The 18,498-nt window shown below is 46.0% G+C and overlaps 1 protein-coding gene across 2 annotated transcripts in view; it reads left to right on the top strand.

Moving 5' to 3' along the window:
* glra3 (glycine receptor, alpha 3) overlaps positions 1–18,498 on the top strand; it is a 58,789-nt gene that overhangs the window by 20,227 nt on the left and 20,064 nt on the right. For both annotated transcript variants that reach the window (XM_086297173.1, XM_086297174.1), the window contains exons 2-5: positions 1,782–1,918; positions 3,446–3,513; positions 15,762–15,985; positions 16,850–16,932. In XM_086297173.1, coding sequence (XP_086153299.1) covers positions 1,782–1,918; positions 3,446–3,513; positions 15,762–15,985; positions 16,850–16,932 — 512 coding nt within the window. The remainder of the gene's footprint in view (positions 1–1,781; positions 1,919–3,445; positions 3,514–15,761; positions 15,986–16,849; positions 16,933–18,498) is intronic.

The raw sequence follows: 18,498 nt of genomic DNA, 5'->3' as shown, positions 1-18,498 counted from the left end.
AACAAAGATCAGGTCAAAGCTGTCGTTAGTCTGCTCCTGTATCAGGCTGTAAACATGTTAACTCTGGGCTCGCCTGATTGGTTTATTCCCACAAACACATCTGGACCAGCTGCTGTGTCATCACTGCAGACTCGTCCGTGATGTTAGAGTGGTCAGATCCTTTCGTGCACGCTCTGCAGACGCTCAGAGCGCTCCACAGCTTGTGGTTTCCACCATTTCCTGCAAAGGTCAGAGAACAAATGTGAGCTTTTATGTGAAAGCTGATCAGAAGTGACACGGTCAGCGACTCCCACGGTTCAGCTGCGGTGATGCACTGAATTATGATTGAACTTTATTGTGGAGGGAGCTTTTTGGAGGCGTCGTCCTCGGCGTGTTTGAATCTGCTGTCCAATGCTCATCGAGTGTCAATAAGTGTGGGTGTGTTCTGAGCCCCCTGCTGTACTCTTTGTACACATATGACTGCGTGGCCACTACCAGCTCCACCACCATCATCAAGTTTGCTGACGACACCGTCGTGGTGGGCCTGATCTCTGATAACAACGAGACGGCCTACCTGAAGGAGATTAGGAATCTGGAGAACTGGTGCCAGAGGAACAACCTCCTTCTAAACGTCAGTAAGACAAAGGAGCTGATAGTGGACTTCAGCACTAAGCAGGAGAGGAACTACCAGACCCCCGTCATCAACGAGTGCCCAGTGGAGAGAGTGGACAGCTTCAAATACCTCGGAGTTCACATCGCGCAGGACCTGTCATGGTCCTGTCACATCAACACCGTGGTGAAAAAGGCCCGACAGCGTCTCTACCACCTCAGACGCTTGAGAGACTTCCAACTGCCCTCCAAGGTGCTCAGGAACTTTTACTCGTGCACCATAGAGAGCATCCTGGCGGGAAACATCTTAACCTGGTTCGGGAACAGCACCATGCAGGACAGACGAGCTCTACAGAGGGTTGTGCGGTCAGCTGAGCGCACCATCCGCTCCGAGCTCCCTGACCTGCACTCAATCTACAGCAGGCGGTGCTGGACCAAGGCCAGGAAGATCGTGAAGGACCTCAGCCATCCCAACAACAGACTGTTCTCTCTGTTGAGGTCAGGAAAGCGATTCCGCTCCCTGAAGACCAACACAGAGAGACTGAGGAGGAGCTTCTTCCCGCAGGCGATACGGTCTCTCAATCACACCACCACACAGTACTGACCCACACATATGGTTCTTACACACACACTGGACTTTCTGGACTTTGGTTTTGCACAACACTGGTCACTATATTCTTCATTTCCAGTTAATACTTGTACAGCTGCTGTTATTGTGTATATATTTATTTATATTTAGATTTCTTCATACATTCTTATATAGTTCTATATTGTGTATTGTGTATTTTGTTGTACAGTTATTTTATTTTCAACTTTAATTTATATATTTATCTTTATCTTATTCTTCCCAGTTAAATTTACCCTTCATTCTAATTTGTGTTGTACAGTTATTTTATTTTTAACCTTAATTTATATTTTATTCCTTCCTAGTTAAATTTACCCTTTTTAATTTTTCATATTTATTTCCTATCTTATTCATAGCCTTTTCCTTTTTTGTTTTCTTTAGGTCACGAGCAGTTGTCCAAGCATTTCACTACATATCGTACTGTGTATGACTGTGTACGTGACAAATAAAAATTGAATTTGAATTTGAAAGTGGAGTCAGATTCATAACGTAAGCGTTTAATGTTGGCAGAGAAGTAAAGTCCTCGTGCTGCGGCGATGCCGTGACCATTACGTGTGCTGTGTTTCAGTGACAGCGTGGCTCGATGTAAGGAGCTGGACCATGCTGTGAGGACACGCCAGGTCCCGATGTCTCCCTCTGACTTCCTGGACAAACTGATGGGGAGGACTTCTGGCTACGACGCCCGGATCAGACCGAACTTCAAAGGTAACTACAGAGACGTCCGTGTTTACTGCAGGAAGTCGTTTGGCCTGTGAGGAAACGTGCTGACGCGTGGCGGGCCGAGCCGCTTGATGCAGACGGCTCCCGGCGTTCGTGACTGAACTTTGAATCAGCTCCACGTCTGCAGCTCCGGCTTCACAGCAAGCCGGCTAAACATTCATGATTACTGATTATGAAACACCTGCAGCCATGTCACCTCCACTTTCTCCTCCTTCAGACGCAGAAACACACCAAGCTGCCACAACCGTTAGGACACACACAGCGCCTGATTTTATTCATGCGCTCCACATCAGTTGATCCAAGAACCGTTCTAACAGCGACTGCTGCAAAGAGAATAAATAATATTACTGGAGAGCACATTTCCACCAATCAGAGAGCGTGTTTGTGTTTGTTTCCACGCATGGACGCTCATCCTCTGTCAGAGTCTGTCGAGCCTACGAATGAGTGAGAAGCACAAACGTCCTCTCTGCTATGTGAACATCACACACATCTGCAGAGACATGAACATGGAGGTGAAGGCGGGACTTCCTGTTGAAGTAAAGATTAATTTACAGTTTAATGCAAACTGGATTTAAAACGATGTTGATGATTCACTTTCTGCCTAAAAGAAGAAAAACATGAGAATAATCTGCATTTCGTGTCTGGCGTGTCCCACAGCTTCGGTCTGTCTGAACTAACCTCAGACTGATGTGAAGTCTAAACTATTTCTCACTGATTGTTCAGTCACGAAGTCTTTCCTTTGACTTTCATAACTTCCTGCAGTCGCACCTGCGCTCTTTACGAGTTTTTATGTGTCTGCACATAAAAACTCGTAAAAACTTCTGCAAATCTGACACAAAAACAGTGACTTTGATTTAAAAAAGCACTTCTGAGAACATGAATGTATGTGCTGCGACAAACGTTTGCACAAATGTTCAGAAGCTTCACTAAAACCTCCAAAGCTCCTGAACATCAGAGCAGACAGGATGTAAACCACAACTGGTTGGCCCAGGCATGCGATCTTTTCACACATTCCTCCACCCGTTGCTGTGCAGCTAAGACGGAGGCAGACGTGCTGGACGCATGCTTCATGGTTCAGCCCAAACCTGCAGTGCTCGCCCCACGGCTGTGGTTCAACGGCTGCAGGCACGACTTAAAACACGTAATCCTTCATACGCTCAAGGAACGTTTTAGTATCTCTATATATAATGTGTAAACACACACACGTGTCGAGTATTCATATCTTAGTGAGAACGTCTAACCCTGAACCTAACCATCACCTGTAACTGTAACCCTGACACTAAACCACATTTAGAGTCTAAAAGATGCCTTCAAACTTGTGGGGACCAGGACCCCACAAAGATATGAATACACACACACACACACACACACACATACACACAGCAGACGTAGACTGACTGTTACTGGCTGAACTGGTGTACGTGCACCCAAACCAGTCCTGTAATCAAACACACACAGGAGGGAAGAGGTGGGCGGAGGATGAAGCTGACGCATGTCCTTGTCTCTCGGCAGGTCCTCCCGTCAACGTTTCCTGCAACATTTTCATCAACAGCTTTGGCTCCATTGCTGAGACGACCATGGTGAGTAACAGCTTCATGTTTGTAAAGCAGTCATAAACATATTGTAGCTTCCTCCACCTCTCAGGAACACTGGACACCGTCAGGTGGTGTTGCTGCTGCACTTTGCAGCGTGTGTTAAAGTCGCCGTTCGTCCTTGACTGCTCGATAGAATACTTGAGTGCACAGGGCCGAACGCTCAGCGCACGGAGAGGAAGCTGTCGGGCTTATTCAGCTCAGACATCACCAAACGCACACCGAGGGCAGTATTAGTAATTTAAGCCTTTCATCACTTCCTGATTAGTGAGTACTGTCGGCATGTTCTCATTCCGAGAACAGGAAACGCGGCGAGGTGTCATGCTCCATGACGCACGGCAGCGTCATTTTTCAGTGTGCACGCTCAAACCACGATCGCTGTCACAGGTCAGAGGTCATCGTTCTCTAAAAATGTTGACCCGTCTTCATCACATCCATCTCTGGACCAAATCACAGCCACAGTCAGGACTCACACAGAAGGCCTCTGTGTAATCAGGATTCATGAGTCTCACTCAGAAAAGATGCTTTTATTGTTTTAAGTCCAATCAAACGAGCTGCAGTGTCAACCAGAGCTTTCTCTGTGAGACGGTGACTAACCAGAGCAGGTCTGTGTCCGTGCTGGGAACACTGGGAGCTGGCTTCGCTTCCCGATGATGTGATTACTGTGAGCTGCGCTCGCTGCCAGGATGATCCCACCCTGCTGCGGTGATGCTGAGGTCCGGGCTCTGCAGGGTTGCTTTCACTGCACTGGCGCTTTGTGAAACACCAAGCCTCTGCCAATCAGAGGCTTCCGTTAGGCTCCCTGTTGTCGTCCGTCTGAGCTCTGCATCCGTCTGTCTTCAGTCTCTGTCCCCGGTCCTGGTGTCACGCTCACGCGTCGTAATCAGAGTCTCGCTGTGCGTTACTTCCTGCTTTAATTTGTTAGTCTCCTGTCTCGTGTGAGGCAGTTTTGCTTGTTCTGTGTCGTTAGTTAGATTTAGTTCACCTGAGTTCTCAGGTGTGTTCCAGCTGTGTGTCCCGTCTGTTTCGTTTCCTGTGATTTCTGCTCAGTGCAGTTCCTGGTTTCTGTTCAGCGATAAAGCTGTTTTGTGTTCTGCAGATGTCCACGTCTGCCTGCACACGGAGCGTATTTTCAAGTAGCTGATGTCCAAAGAAGGAGAGCTGCGGCTCAAGGCCACCGTAGAAAACATAAAACTGTGCGGCTCCTGTGCAGCACAGTGTTGTGTGATAAGAGGATTGTATATGGTAGTTAACTTGTAATCTGTATTTAAAGGCCAAATAATCAGTTAAAGAAAAGCTTCAAACTGCGAGCAGACAGGAAGTCACGGTGACGAGTGGAGACGATGACAGAGCGAGGCAGACAGAGACAGAAATCAGAAGAGACAGACGAGCAGACAGGAATAGCAGATGTGCGCCGCGGGCATTTACCGAGTCTGACAGCAAATACTTTAAAGTGACGTGAAGGCGGTCCGCCGTGCACGCGAGCTGCTTTGTACACCGATACGATACGCGCACACGAACGCGGCTGCAGACCAGGATCGGGTTTCGTGGTCTCGCTGCACCGACACTGTTTGAATGTCCCCGAATGCTCCGAGCGATGCACGTGGCCTCTGACGTTCAGGCAATAAAAGCATTTTTTCATCAGTTTTGTAACCTGTGAAAGTCACTCCAGCTCCTCCAGGATTTAGGAGTGCTGCAGAGCTGTCCCACCCTGTTAGGAGTCCCCCCGCCCGGCGGCAGGACAAACAAGAGTGCACTCGAGGAGACGCTGGTGGAATAAAGTAGCTGTGATTTCTTCCAGGATGTCGTGCATTCATACTTTATCAGCTAAGACATAAATTTACAACAACCATGGTGATTTCTTTCCCCTTAAAACACAATGCATATTCAGAACTTCACTCTGCAAATGTAGTATTAATATTTATTTTGGTTTGTCTGTCATTAAAAGCATCCGTGACATCACGACTCGCTGCACACAAACGATGCTCAAAGTCAGAAAACATATTCAGAGAGTAGAAGCAGGAAGAGGAAACAGGAAACAGAGTGGGACAGAGTGCTGAACCTTTCTCATCCCTCGTCATGTAAAAACTGCCTGAAAGCCTTCAGGCTGCTGACAGGTGGCCCTGAGTTATGCTGCTACAGGCTCAGGCCGCTGGGGGACTACCCATCATGCACGGGGCTTTTCTTTTCACACCTCATGTTTTTCACGTTATTAACCTTCATCTTTTTTGATCTGTCCGTGTCTCCACTTTTCTCGTCTCCTCACTCCAACTGTTGGAGTTTCTTCCTGTCAAAAGGGAGTTTTTCCTTCCCGTTGTCACCGATTGCTGCTGCTACGGGGTCATGTGATCGGACTGTCTGCTTATCTGGTTAACAGCTTTAAAGTGATTATTAATAAAAACTGAAGCACTTGATGGAAAAAGCACCAAAACGCTGAAACATCTGCTCGTCACAGAGGCGGTCTCTGTGGGTTTATAACGAGGGAGCTTTGCTTTAGACGCCTGTAAACCCACAAATGTCTGAGACTTTACATCTGTAAATATAAGGTATGAAATATTTCTGTGGTCTGAACTGCTCTGACACCGGGTCACTTCCTGTGGCGTTCCTGCATAATCATCTGAGCAGAGCTGGTCGAGATCCGCGGAGCGCTCTCGGAAGATGGATGGACGAGCTGATGGATGACTGAAGCGACAAGGTCTAAGTGCTTTGTGCACCGCTGGGAGCTGCTCTGATGGAGCCCTGTGTGTGTGTGTGTGTGTGTGTGTGTGTGTGTGTGTGTGTGTGTGTTCACCTGTCACTGTATGGTTTATTGCAGTGAGGATGATTGAAGCTCTGTGGCTGCCTCGGTCATGAGGAGGGGAGCAGCTGTGATGTTTTCCCTGATGGAGAGCAGTTTGTTCAGTGACCTCTGACCTTAGCTGACTCAGATGCCAGTAATGGTTCCAGCTCCTCACCCATGTTTTCACAGTGTTAGTCGCAGTTGTTCTCCTCTGGAAGGCGACCACGTTCTCTTTTGTCCTCCTGACATTCAGGAGAAGGTGATTTCTGATGGACGTCTCCACCGAGCTCCTCAGCAGCTCTCTGCACTCTGACTCCTGCCCACCAGTAATACAGCGAGCCTCTGCAGGGTCACCAGCGAGCATGATTCAATGTTTGGGTCGCTGGAGTGTTAGGAAGTGGTTGGACATTGAAGACACTGGAAAACTAAAAAAACATGATTCTCACCGAGCCACCAGTGCCACCCAGGTGAGACTGAGCACGCTGCAACAGGTAGATAACAGCATCATCCACCCTCACAGCAGGGGAAAGAACCAGACTGTCCACCTCCGTGATATGTGACCTTCTGATCAACACATTTTTATTTTTTTATGTGGACTCGTTGAGTTTCTAGACCTTTTATCGCGTCTGTCCTCTTCACACGTGGCACTAGGACACCACGCTCCCTGGACGTGAAAGCGTTAGATCTAAAATCAGCTGATGGGGGGCGTGGTCAAGCACAGTTTAATCTGGTATCCGTAAAGAGGAAGAAGACAGGGCAGCCATACGTCAGGTCAGGATTCAACCATCGCTCCTTTCACACAGCTGAGCGCTAACCGTCTGAACACGCCCACCTCTGCTAAGAACCCCAGAACGATAACTGGAGCAGAAACTGGGAGGGCGGTGATCGCACTGATGAGGAACGTAAATACGTTCATACTGAAAAGTTCAGCATCTGCATTTCTAGGAACATGTAGGCCTTCAGCACCGGTACATCTGAACCCAAAGTGCCCAGTTTGTCTTTGGATCGCTGTCAATAAAGTTCATCAAACATGTCACAGCTGCCCTAAATCAATATTATTGGTAATTACCGAAATCACTCTTTATATTTCTGAAACAGTGGATCCAAGAGCATGTCCAGACTCGTCAATCTAAATAATGTTTTTGATTCTAAAATATAATTATTGCTGTTGTTTCCATGCATTTAAAAAAAGCATAAAAATGTGGTTGAATTAGTGATAAATAGTCTTTCATTACTAAAGAAAACTTATAATGAATTCAGGTTGAGACGTCTCGCTCTTGTTCCGAGCAGTAAAAAGAGAAGTGACTGTAAAGGAGAGGGTGGACGTTACAGCGCGTCGTGATGCTGGACGCTCTCTGAGACTAACAGCGTGAGACATGAAGTGTCCTCGCTGTGCGGTCGAGTACACTTCAGAGTCGATGGAGAGACGAGTACTTAGAGAATGCACCGAGGACGAGGCGGCAAACGCAGGCTGACGGAGGCAGATGTCAGGAAACTCAAGAATTTAAATAGTAGAGACAGAAGGAAGTCCACTGCTGACCTTCAGGCAGAGATCAGAGTCTGACAAAGTCTCCAGTGTGAGTAAAAGCAGACGTCCATGCATCATCCATCCATCCATCCATCCATCCATCCATCCATCCATCGATCCATCCATCCATCATGCATCCATCCATCCATCCATCCATCATCCATCCATCCATCCATCCATCATCATCCATCCACCCATCATCCATCCATCCATCCATCATCCATCCATCCATCATCATCCATCCATCCATCCATCCATCATCATCCATCCATCCATCATCCATCCATCCATCCATCATCATCCATCCATCCATCCATCATGCATCCATCCATCCATCCATCAACCCAACCATCCATCCATCCATCATGCATCCATCAACCCATCCATCCATCCATCCATTCTTTAAAGCTGTGCAGAGTCTTTGAGCAGGAAAAAGAATCTGGAGTCCTGGGACTGAAGGACGGGCCAATTCAAAGTCCCGCTGAATGCTGCTGATCAGATCTGGGATTTAGTGGATTCAACAATGGATCGCACCAAAGTTTCATTAGAAATTAGGCTCTAGGAACAGCTGGGAAGTCTTCAATATTCAATAGCAAAAGAATACTGATATCAAGGAAAATGAGGCCTTAAAAATAGATATTATTCTTTGGTTATCATGTGTGAATAAGGACATTTTAGTAGTTTCAGTTTATCATACTAATAAATAGTAATATAGCTGTTGTTTTAAACAACTGTTTGACAGATTTCTAAAATATTTAAGTAATGGATGCATGCATGGATGGAAGGATGGATGGATGGATGGATGATGGATGGATGGATGATGGATGCATGATGGATGGATGGTTGGGTTGATGGATGGATGGATGGATGGATGGATGGTTGGGTTGATGGATGGATGAATGGATGGATGGATGGGGTGATGGATGCATGATGGATGGATGGATGGATGGATGGGTTGATGGATGCATGATGGATGCATGATGGATGGATGGATGGATGCATGCATGATGGATGGATGGATGCATGATGGATGGATGGATGGATGATGGATGGATGGATGGATGCATGATGGATGGATGGATGGATGATGGATGGATGGATGGATGGATGGATGGATGGATGGATGGATGGATGGATGGATGATGGATGGATGGATGGATGGTGGATGGATGGATGCATGATGGATGGATGGATGGATGATGATGGATGGATGGATGGATGGATGGATGATGGATGGTGGATGGATGGATGGATGGATGCATGATGGATGGATGGATGGATGGATGCATGATGGATGGATGGATGGATGGATGATGGATGGATGGATGGATGGATGGATGATGGATGGATGGATGGATGATGGATGGATGGATGGATGATGGATGGATGATGATGGATGGATGGATGGATGGATGATGATGGATGGATGGATGGATGGATGGATGATGGATGGATGGATGATGCATGGATGGATGGATGATGATGGATGGATGGATGATGATGGATGGATGGATGATGGATGGATGGATGATGGATGGATGGATGGATGGATGATGATGGATGGATGGATGGATGGATGATGATGGATGGATGGATGGATGATGGATGGATGATGGGTGGATGGATGGATGGATGATGGATGGATGATGGATGATGCATGGATGGATGGATGGATGGATGGATGATGGATGGATGGATGGATGATGATGGATGGATGGATGGATGATGGATGGATGGATGGATGATGGGTGGATGAATGAGTACCAAATATAGGTAAAAGCAAACTATGCAGAGCAGATAAGATGGAAATGATTTGTGTGGAAAAAAGAGTAAAGCTACTTCAGAAATAATAGCTGCAACAACAACAATAATAATTGTTCACATCTTAAAGGGCACGCTGTCAGGAATCCTAGAAGCACATCAAACATGTCCTGATGTAGCACTCATCCATCCGAGGGGCTGTGGAGGTCTGATAGAGATCTGACACACGTACACCCCACCGATCAGTACAGCCGATCAATCTTTAAACATGAAAACTCTTAATAAGCACTCTTATATTCATGAAAACATCTATTTTGGAGTTATGAAATTATAAACACACCTTTAATAAATAAAAATATGTGGTACTATTTGCTAAAAATGCCCGGGTCAGCACCAGTTTAACTTCAGCTGATGTGTCTTCAAGTCCTGGACAAAAAGTCAAAGCTCACATTCTTTTAGCAGCTTTAGTTCATTTTTAGGGTTTAAACGATTTTAAATGCAGGAATTTATAAAAAGTACCTTTCAGAGAAACATCAGTTTAATGGCAACGAGTCAGTGTTTGTAACATCTTTTCTTTGTTTAACACACTTTTCCCCCAAAACAGTTTTAGCATCACATCAGACAGAGGATCAGAGCTCCAGAGTGATTTTTTTAAGACACAGTACCACACATACTGTACGTGCGCACACACACACACGCACACACACACACACACACACACGCGCGCGCACACACACACACACACACACACACACACACACACACACACACACACACACACACACACACACACACACACACGCACACACACACACACGCGCGCGCACACACACACACACACACACACACACACACACACAGGGCTTAGAGCCAGGTTGGCTCACTCGGCTCCACGCTATCTCTGATAAACAGATTTACTTCTGTTAAACAGTTTTTTATTTGTTCACTCAGTCTCTCCATCCTCTTTAATCCACAGTGTGTGCGTGTGTGTGTGTGAGTGTGTGTGTGCGTGTGCGTGTGTGTGTGCGTGTGCGTGTGTGTGTTGTCCTCACTGGAACCTTTTTCAGTTAAACCCTGTGTGAGAAGGTTTTTGTGCACCTGTGCGTCGGTTTACAGCCGACCCCTTAATGTGCTTGAATGCTTCAGTTTTGGTCGCTTGGGTGCAGTAAACACCCACAGCTTATCTTAAGCATGCGTTTCCAGTGGGTGTGCTGGCTGCAGAGGTGGACGGGTGGACGTAGCTTCTGTTACCTGTTGGTTGGGTGAAGATTTCACTCAGAGCAGCTCCCTGCTGTCGCAGACAGATGACTGTGTGGACAAAGGGAGCACATGTGCTTTGTCCTTTTAAATATGCCCAGGATTATTGGTTTTAAAATGTTTGAATTATTAGCCGATCGCACCACATTTCTTAAATATCTGAAGCAAGGACTGTGGACGGAGCTCTGGGACCAGAGGTGGTGCTGGAGCAGCAGCGCTAAAGGCAGGAACACCTAAAGAAATGCTTTGAATGTCCTTCAAGAAGCCTGAAGAACTTTTCCTGGAGATACTCAGAGTTCAGTCTGTGCTGAAGGATAAAGGTGTTCACACCAAACGCTCACTTTACAGCTCGTTAGACTTGGACACACACTGCTTTTGCCTGATTTGCTGCATTTCCATGTATGTTTGCACATTTCAGTCTCAGAGAAACCAAAGCAGTGAGCTTAAACACGCGATGAGAACGACGTCCTCTGGGAATTTTCCTGTGATTCGTGACAACAGCCGACACATTTACAGCGGACTAACACTACTACACAGCAAATCCAGCATGTCCAAATTAACACTGTCGGATTTGACTTCAACACTATTAAAGTGTCTATATGGGTCCACACCAGAGAGTGTTAATTTAACTCTTTTTGGAGAGTTGGTACGTTAACTCTGATTTAGTGTTAAACACCAAATCTGTCTGGAGTTGATAATTTAACACTTGGTGTTAAGAGTTTATATATTAACTCTCAAAGAGTATTTTAGTTTAACTACGTAAGAGTTATCTTCTAATTCATTCTAAAAAGCAGGAATTTTACTGTTCTGAACTTCTAGAAATTTCTTTTGGAAATAAACATTTACTAAAAAGACGCAATGGTTTTTGAAAAACATTTATTCTGAACTGTGCACCACAATTTCAAAACATTTTCTGAAAGATGTAACAGTGTACATGTTCTCACTTTCATTAGAATTTTGTTTATCAAAAGGTCTGACATGGTAAATGCAAATAACAGCATCTCATCACTTATTTCTTCAATACAATATGCATGTCCTTCATTCATCCCTTTGTGGAACTGTAACGCACTTCTGCTCTCCCCCATATTCCATCTTCACAAGCATATCCTGTGCGGAGATTGAATAAAAATTAGTTGACACTAATTAATGGCACAAATAATCCAGTAAACAATTGCAGCACAGTAAAAAAAAAAGGAATCATCTTTGAGCCACTACTTGTGTAAAGTATTTTCCCAAAAGACAAGGACACAGGCAACAGGTAATACTGAACTAAATGTAAAACCTCAACCTTTTTCATTTTTACCTAAACCGTGTGCACAAAACTCTGGAGGGATCTATGCTAACGTAGAATCCAGTCAGGACGTCTGCTACTGCTGTTTGCTCGCTTTTTTTTATGGGCGATCGTTTTCAGGCTTCAAGTAGCACCATTATACCAACATTTCACATTCTAGACATTGTTTTAGGTGTATTTGACCAAAAGTTTGACTGAAAATTCACATGCAAGCTTTTTTCAAGGCTGTGGTATTTGCCCGCAAACAATACCTTTCAGCTAGCTAAAACAGAATATTATGCTATCAGCGAGCAACATGGCTAATGCCTTTCACACAGCTTTGTCTCAACTCCAAAGAGCCACAGAAGTAAAAGCTAATAGAAATAATTGAAACAATCTTTGAAAAAATGACTTACCAAGCATGGCAAACAACTCAAATATGTAGAGCAAAATGTTCTGAAACGGCTTCACTTCAGCTTCGATTGGAGCCGTGCTGGGGGCGGAGTCTGTGAATTTACTCTGTTGGTGTCATAGCCCCTGTAGGAGTTCAGAGTTAAGAGGTCAAGAGTTAATGTTTCCATTGTAACACCTCCAGATTTGACAGAGAAACACTCATTTTTAACACTCGATTTTAACTACTATCATTTTACACCTCAGAGTTACATTAAAAGAATGTGACTCTGCTTAGAGTAAAATTAACTCTACTTTTGCAAGAAGACTATTAACACCAAAACATTTAACACTTTTGAATTTGCTGTGTACTGCTCATTATTTGATCCGTTTTGAAGCATTTAAAAAAATGCAAACTCAAACTAATGTGTTGCATTTGTTTACCTTCCCCTCTCCTTCATTAGACTGCAGTAAATACTTAAAGCATGGGGCGAGTGTGTACCGGGAAGGATTTTGAAACAGGACTATGAAAGAAAGGTTCTGTGTTTCACGCATGGTGCAAATACTGCGTGAAAGCTAAAATAATTGATAGCTGAACAGATGCAGGACTCTCTGGCTGCCAGCAGAGATCAGGAGTGTGAGAGCGTGCAGGATCGCCCCGGGTCAGCCACTGCATCGCTGCACAGTGAATAGTATTTCCTGAGTCCTGCGTCAGTGAGCGCTGAGACACCAATGAATCTGCAACATGACTCCCTGGGAGCCGTGATCATGACGTTCGCTCTCCTACGACTGCAAATGTGATGCAGCGGTGCAGAATAAGTCACCTGTGAAATGTAATATCCGCACAGCTCTGCCCTCGCTCCACTTTTATCCACCTTCTTACTCTGCTGTCCTACAGTGGGGGTCTGATCTGGGTTTCACTTAGGTGCACCTTGCCCTCCTGTTGTATGTCGGTAGGCTACACAACGATCTGAAATGTCTAAGCTGAAGCTGTGGCAGGGCTGTTGTGGGTTTGGGCCCTGCGACACGTCTGAGGAGAAGTCGCAGCTCGTGAAATAAAAGCAGCGCGTTCAGAAGCATCGACGCTGCTTGAGTTAGTTTCATCAGCCACATGTGCGCTCGCTGCACAGCGACTCCAGCTCCGCCCGAGCTCTGCTGAAGTGGAAGAGCAGTGATGTCACTTCCACTCAGTGAGCACGGCGAGCGGTGATGCTCACTGCCTTTTACAGTGCATTCTGGGAATTTTCTATGGAGCTGTCGTGCATTGGAGTGATAGTGTCATCGGGGCACTCGCTTCACCATCGAGGGACCAAACAGTCGTGTTTCCTGCAGATGGCTGTGCTGCTCTTATCCTCGTGGAGCGTTAAACCTTCCAAAAAAATCCTCCAACAGACAAATGGAGCTGGTTCCTTCACTAAACTGCGTCCTTAGGAAAAGAGGAAGGATCCTGCTGAGTCATGCAAACTCCCCTGTGGGGTCTCCAGCTGTTATCCCAGCAGATCAGCTGATCTGAGTGCTCAGCTGAACAACTTGATCTGATGTCGTCGTGTTGGTGTTGTTCCTGGATCATCATCACTGATGTTGGTCCAGGTTAAAGTGACCAATCACACTGTAGTGATGCCATAGTTCTGGGACATGGAAACACAGTCACACCCTAACCACCCTCTTTGTTAGATTTTCTTTCCTGAGTGGACATCTGCAGGTGATTGGTCAGATCCAATGTTGGTGCATAAACAACACTGACACAAGGATATCAGATTGACCAAACTGCTTTAGCCTCTCCAAAGCTGCTGCACACCTCCCTGCAAGCCACTTTGCAACCCACGTCCACCCCAGCTCCTTCTTTTATATTGCCTGATGCAGTCGTTGTTGGTGTTGATACCCAACCCAAGAAATATGGTTGTTGATAATGAATTAGTTATCTTATATATTTTTAATGCTTCCATGGGATCCCTGCTGTGATCAGATGTCTCTGGAAGATTAACGATGTCACATAAGAGTTTGTGAGTCACAGAGTAAAGGATGTGATGGTTTGACTTGATGAATTTGCCCATTCTTTTCACCGTTCCTTCAAAGACCATTTTTCATTTACTTTTACTTCTTTCATCTCTAGGTAGGCTGGCTGGAGCCCAGTCGAGTGTGGCGCCATCTGTTTAAAGGTGCACTTTAGCTGTAGACATGGAAATAAAACAGGGCCTAAAATTGAGCCTTGTGGGATTCCTTACAGGAACTTGATTTACATCCATCTGTACAAACACACTGAACCAAGCTGTGGCCCCTGTAGTCACTCCAACTATCATCTCTGAGTCTTCACAGCAGCAAACAGGGCAACGCTACTTCCTGTCCAAAGCATTAAAAATATAACTTGTTGCTGCTGCTGTTTTTGCGCTTCGACTGAGCTGTAAGAAAGGAGTCGCCTCGAGGACCCTTCAAGGCTGAAGCAGTCACATTGCTGCACGCTCATGCCTGCGTATACTGATGGGAGTAACGAGGCGTCAGCCGCCTATAAGGTGTGCCTGTGCATGAACACGTGTTCACTGACATGTTTGCATCACGCTATCCTCCAGCACAGCTGATGCACAGGTCTATAATTGATTACAGGCCTCTGTCTCATCTGTGTACACCTCAAGCCTTTCAGTCAGGATAAAAATATGACGGGTTCAGTGATTGAGTATACGAATCAGGTTCCAGGACTTCTGTGAAACGACACGTAGCCCAATTTATATCTGCCCTGTGAGAACATGTTCAGGGAACTTGTCCTGTTCAGACAACACGAGCATGCATATCTGTGTGTCAGGGGAAATGCAACAATATGCAGGGCCTCCTTTGTCATGCTTTTCATTCCCTAACACGTCAGTGTGTGAAAGGTCTGCACTGCAGGCCAGTTTAGACTCTATAGACTCACTCGCTGTTGGATTTGAGTCTCTCGCTGAAAAAAGATTCCATCAGCTGCCTTCAGAGCATCAGAGCTTTGATGGGGCTTCGTGGACGTGGACTAACGTCTTCCTTGTTATCTTTGACCTGATAACAAGCTGGATGTTCGCCTCCTCATCAGTCTGGAGAACGCGGTATCCTTGATTTCCAGTCAGTCAGGCCACAGGATGGTTTCCACGTGGTCACGAGGGACAACTGTATAGTTTCTCCTCCTGTTCTCGTGTAAATGATCTCTGTGGTTATTTATTTTTACGTTTCTGACAGTCGCATGTGCTTCTCTATGTGTGACTTAGTCGTGTTATGTTGTGTGTCTGCAGGACTACCGAGTGAACATCTTCCTCCGTCAGCAGTGGAACGATCCCAGGCTGGCGTATTCCGAATACCCCGATGACTCTCTGGACCTGGATCCCTCTATGTTAGACTCCATATGGAAACCGGATCTGTTCTTCGCCAACGAGAAGGGAGCCCACTTCCACGAAGTCACCACAGACAACAAACTGCTCAGGATATTCAAGAACGGCAATGTTTTGTACTCTATAAGGTGAGCAGCAGCACGGTTAAGAAAAACCTTCGTGACACATGGAGTCATGTCACTCTGACTTCTGTTTATTTCCTGTAATTTGAAGGTACAAGCTCCTTTATGCGTGAAACCAAGGATCCGTGTGCAGTGTACATACATGCATGCATGCTTTCATAGCCAGAGGCACGCAGCGAACTCTGAGATACCGAGGAAGACGCATCTGCAGAATGAATATATGCACGTCTGCAGTCGTGTCTATTTAATCAGGTCACTGATATAAAAATGTTTAGAATATCTTCCTGTTGTTGGGTTTAAGTCCATCGCCTCAGACTTCATGGTGCTAAATGTAAGTCTTTGATATGTGAAAGTAAAGTGCTTTACAGGTTAGTTAATGAACAGGTCCAAACTTTGGAGCAGTTTTAGGCTGATCTTCAGAAATGTTCTGATTTGAGCTCGCTGCTGCCTCGCCACATGTCCTCTGGCCTCACACTGTTTTCTCACTGCTAGCTCGTCGCGTTTAAACACTGGACCGCATTTATTCATTTGACTAATCTGACTTGCAAATGTTATAATATGAGCTCCGATTAAACATTTATTCTTCATTTTTAGGTTTAGTGGAACTTTTTATGTCCATCGTGAGTCAAAGAGAGAAGGTCTTCATGTGCCGGCTTTAGGATTTAAACATTAGATGCTGACAGTGGTTCTGTAAGTTTGTCAGAGTGGGATCTCGTTTCTGAATATTTTGATGTATAAAGTCTGATATTATCGGGTATCCTCTTGGTTCCAACAGTGCAGGTGGCACATTGATATAAACTGACATGTTACGATGTCTGTGACTTTGAACCCACGGTCTCGGTCTTCAGTGTCTCCTCTCTTTCTTTTCAGGCTAACGTTAACTCTGTCGTGTCCCATGGATCTAAAAAACTTCCCGATGGATGTTCAGACGTGCATCATGCAGCTGGAGAGCTGTAAGTACTGCATGACTGTACACACTCGCAGCACTTTCAGTATGAACGATGTACAGTGTGTCTTTAACCCTTTAAACCAGGGGTGCCCAATCCCGGTCCTCGAGAGCTACTATCCTGCAGCTTTTAGATGCATCCCTACTCCAACACAGCTGAATCAAATGGTTTGATCTCTTCAGCATGCCATCATGTTTGGCAAAGGCCTGATAACAAGCCATTCATTTGATTCAGGTGTGTGGGAACAAGGATGCATCTAAAAGCTGCAGGACGGTAGCTCTCGAGGACCGGGATTGGGCACCCCTGCTTTAAACCCTAACCTGTCGCCGGTGACGGAAAGGGTTTCAAGCAGGCGTGGGTAACTCCAGGCCTCGAGGGCCGGTGTCCTACAGGTTTTAGATCTTACCCTGGGTCTTCACACCTGAATCACATGATTAGTTCATTACCAGGCCTCTGGAGAACTTCAAGACATGTTGAGGAGGTCATTTAGCCGTTTAAATCAGCTGTGTTGGATCACGGACACATCTAAAACCTGCAGGACACCGGCCCTCGAGGCCTGGAGTTGGACACCGGCCCTCAAGGCCTGGAGTTGGACACCCCTGGGTTAAAGGGTTAAGAAACACCTTTCATTCAGGCTGTGAGCCATTGAGCTCCGTTCTTAATTACAAAGAAGCTCTTTTCAGCTCCAGATTTTTGGTTTGGCAGCGTTTTTACATCTGATGCGATTAGTGTCACTACCTGGAATCAAACCGGTGACTTGAGCTTGCCGGGTAAATGTGCTAACCACTACACCACCAACAATTAGAAGGGCAGTTAAATATCCACCGTCAATGCAAAACTGCAGGAGATGCAATGTTATGGTCAAGGTGCAGAGAAGGATGCATCATCGAGGAGCTGCGACTCGGTCACATGTGAACATTTAAAATTTATGGTCACAACACGACAGGGCGGCTGGTGATGGGGCGGGGTCTTTGACTCCAAGTCAAGCTCGTTGTTGCAGCTGTGCCCCGCGACTCCTTCAGGCACACCTGGGAAAACAGAGTCCTCGTCTTCACATCAGCAGCCAAACTGCAGCTGACAAGCCGTGTCGTTCTGCCACACGTGTGTTCATACGTACGCGGAGATGCTTCTTCTTCACCTGCCTGCATCTCTCTCTCTATCCCAGCATCCTCCTGTGTCACACCAACCTTCACACGTCCACAGAACAAACTCTGAACTCGCCTGCGACACATTTTGAAGGTTTCCTCGGTGGGAGATGAATCCCTACACGAATACAGGAAAACACTAACAGATCGCTTTCTTGGTGCCAGAATGCAGCTGACATTTAAAGAGCCTGTTTGCTCCATGGATGAACAAGTTCCCCCTGCCATGTGGACTACTGCACCCCTCCCTCTTTACCATCTGGAGGACCATCTTTGAACTGACAGTAAGCCAGATGGTTCCTCATCCTCAGTCCAGAGGACACAGCGTCCGTGATGGGATGGGTTTCTACTTGGTCACAGTCCACCTTAAATGGACCATGAGCCAAAATGCAGCTGACATTTAAAGAGCCATTTGGGGAGCTGTTAGCAG

The sequence above is a fragment of the Aulonocara sp. 'chitande type north' Nkhata Bay genome, linkage group LG6 (assembly GCF_057382095.1).
Source record: "Aulonocara sp. 'chitande type north' Nkhata Bay isolate Kocher_YH1m ecotype deep benthic linkage group LG6, A_spYH_male_GT1.1, whole genome shotgun sequence".
NCBI lineage: Eukaryota > Metazoa > Chordata > Actinopteri > Cichliformes > Cichlidae > Aulonocara > Aulonocara sp. 'chitande type north' Nkhata Bay.
This window is presented reverse-complemented; position numbering and strand designations above follow the sequence as displayed.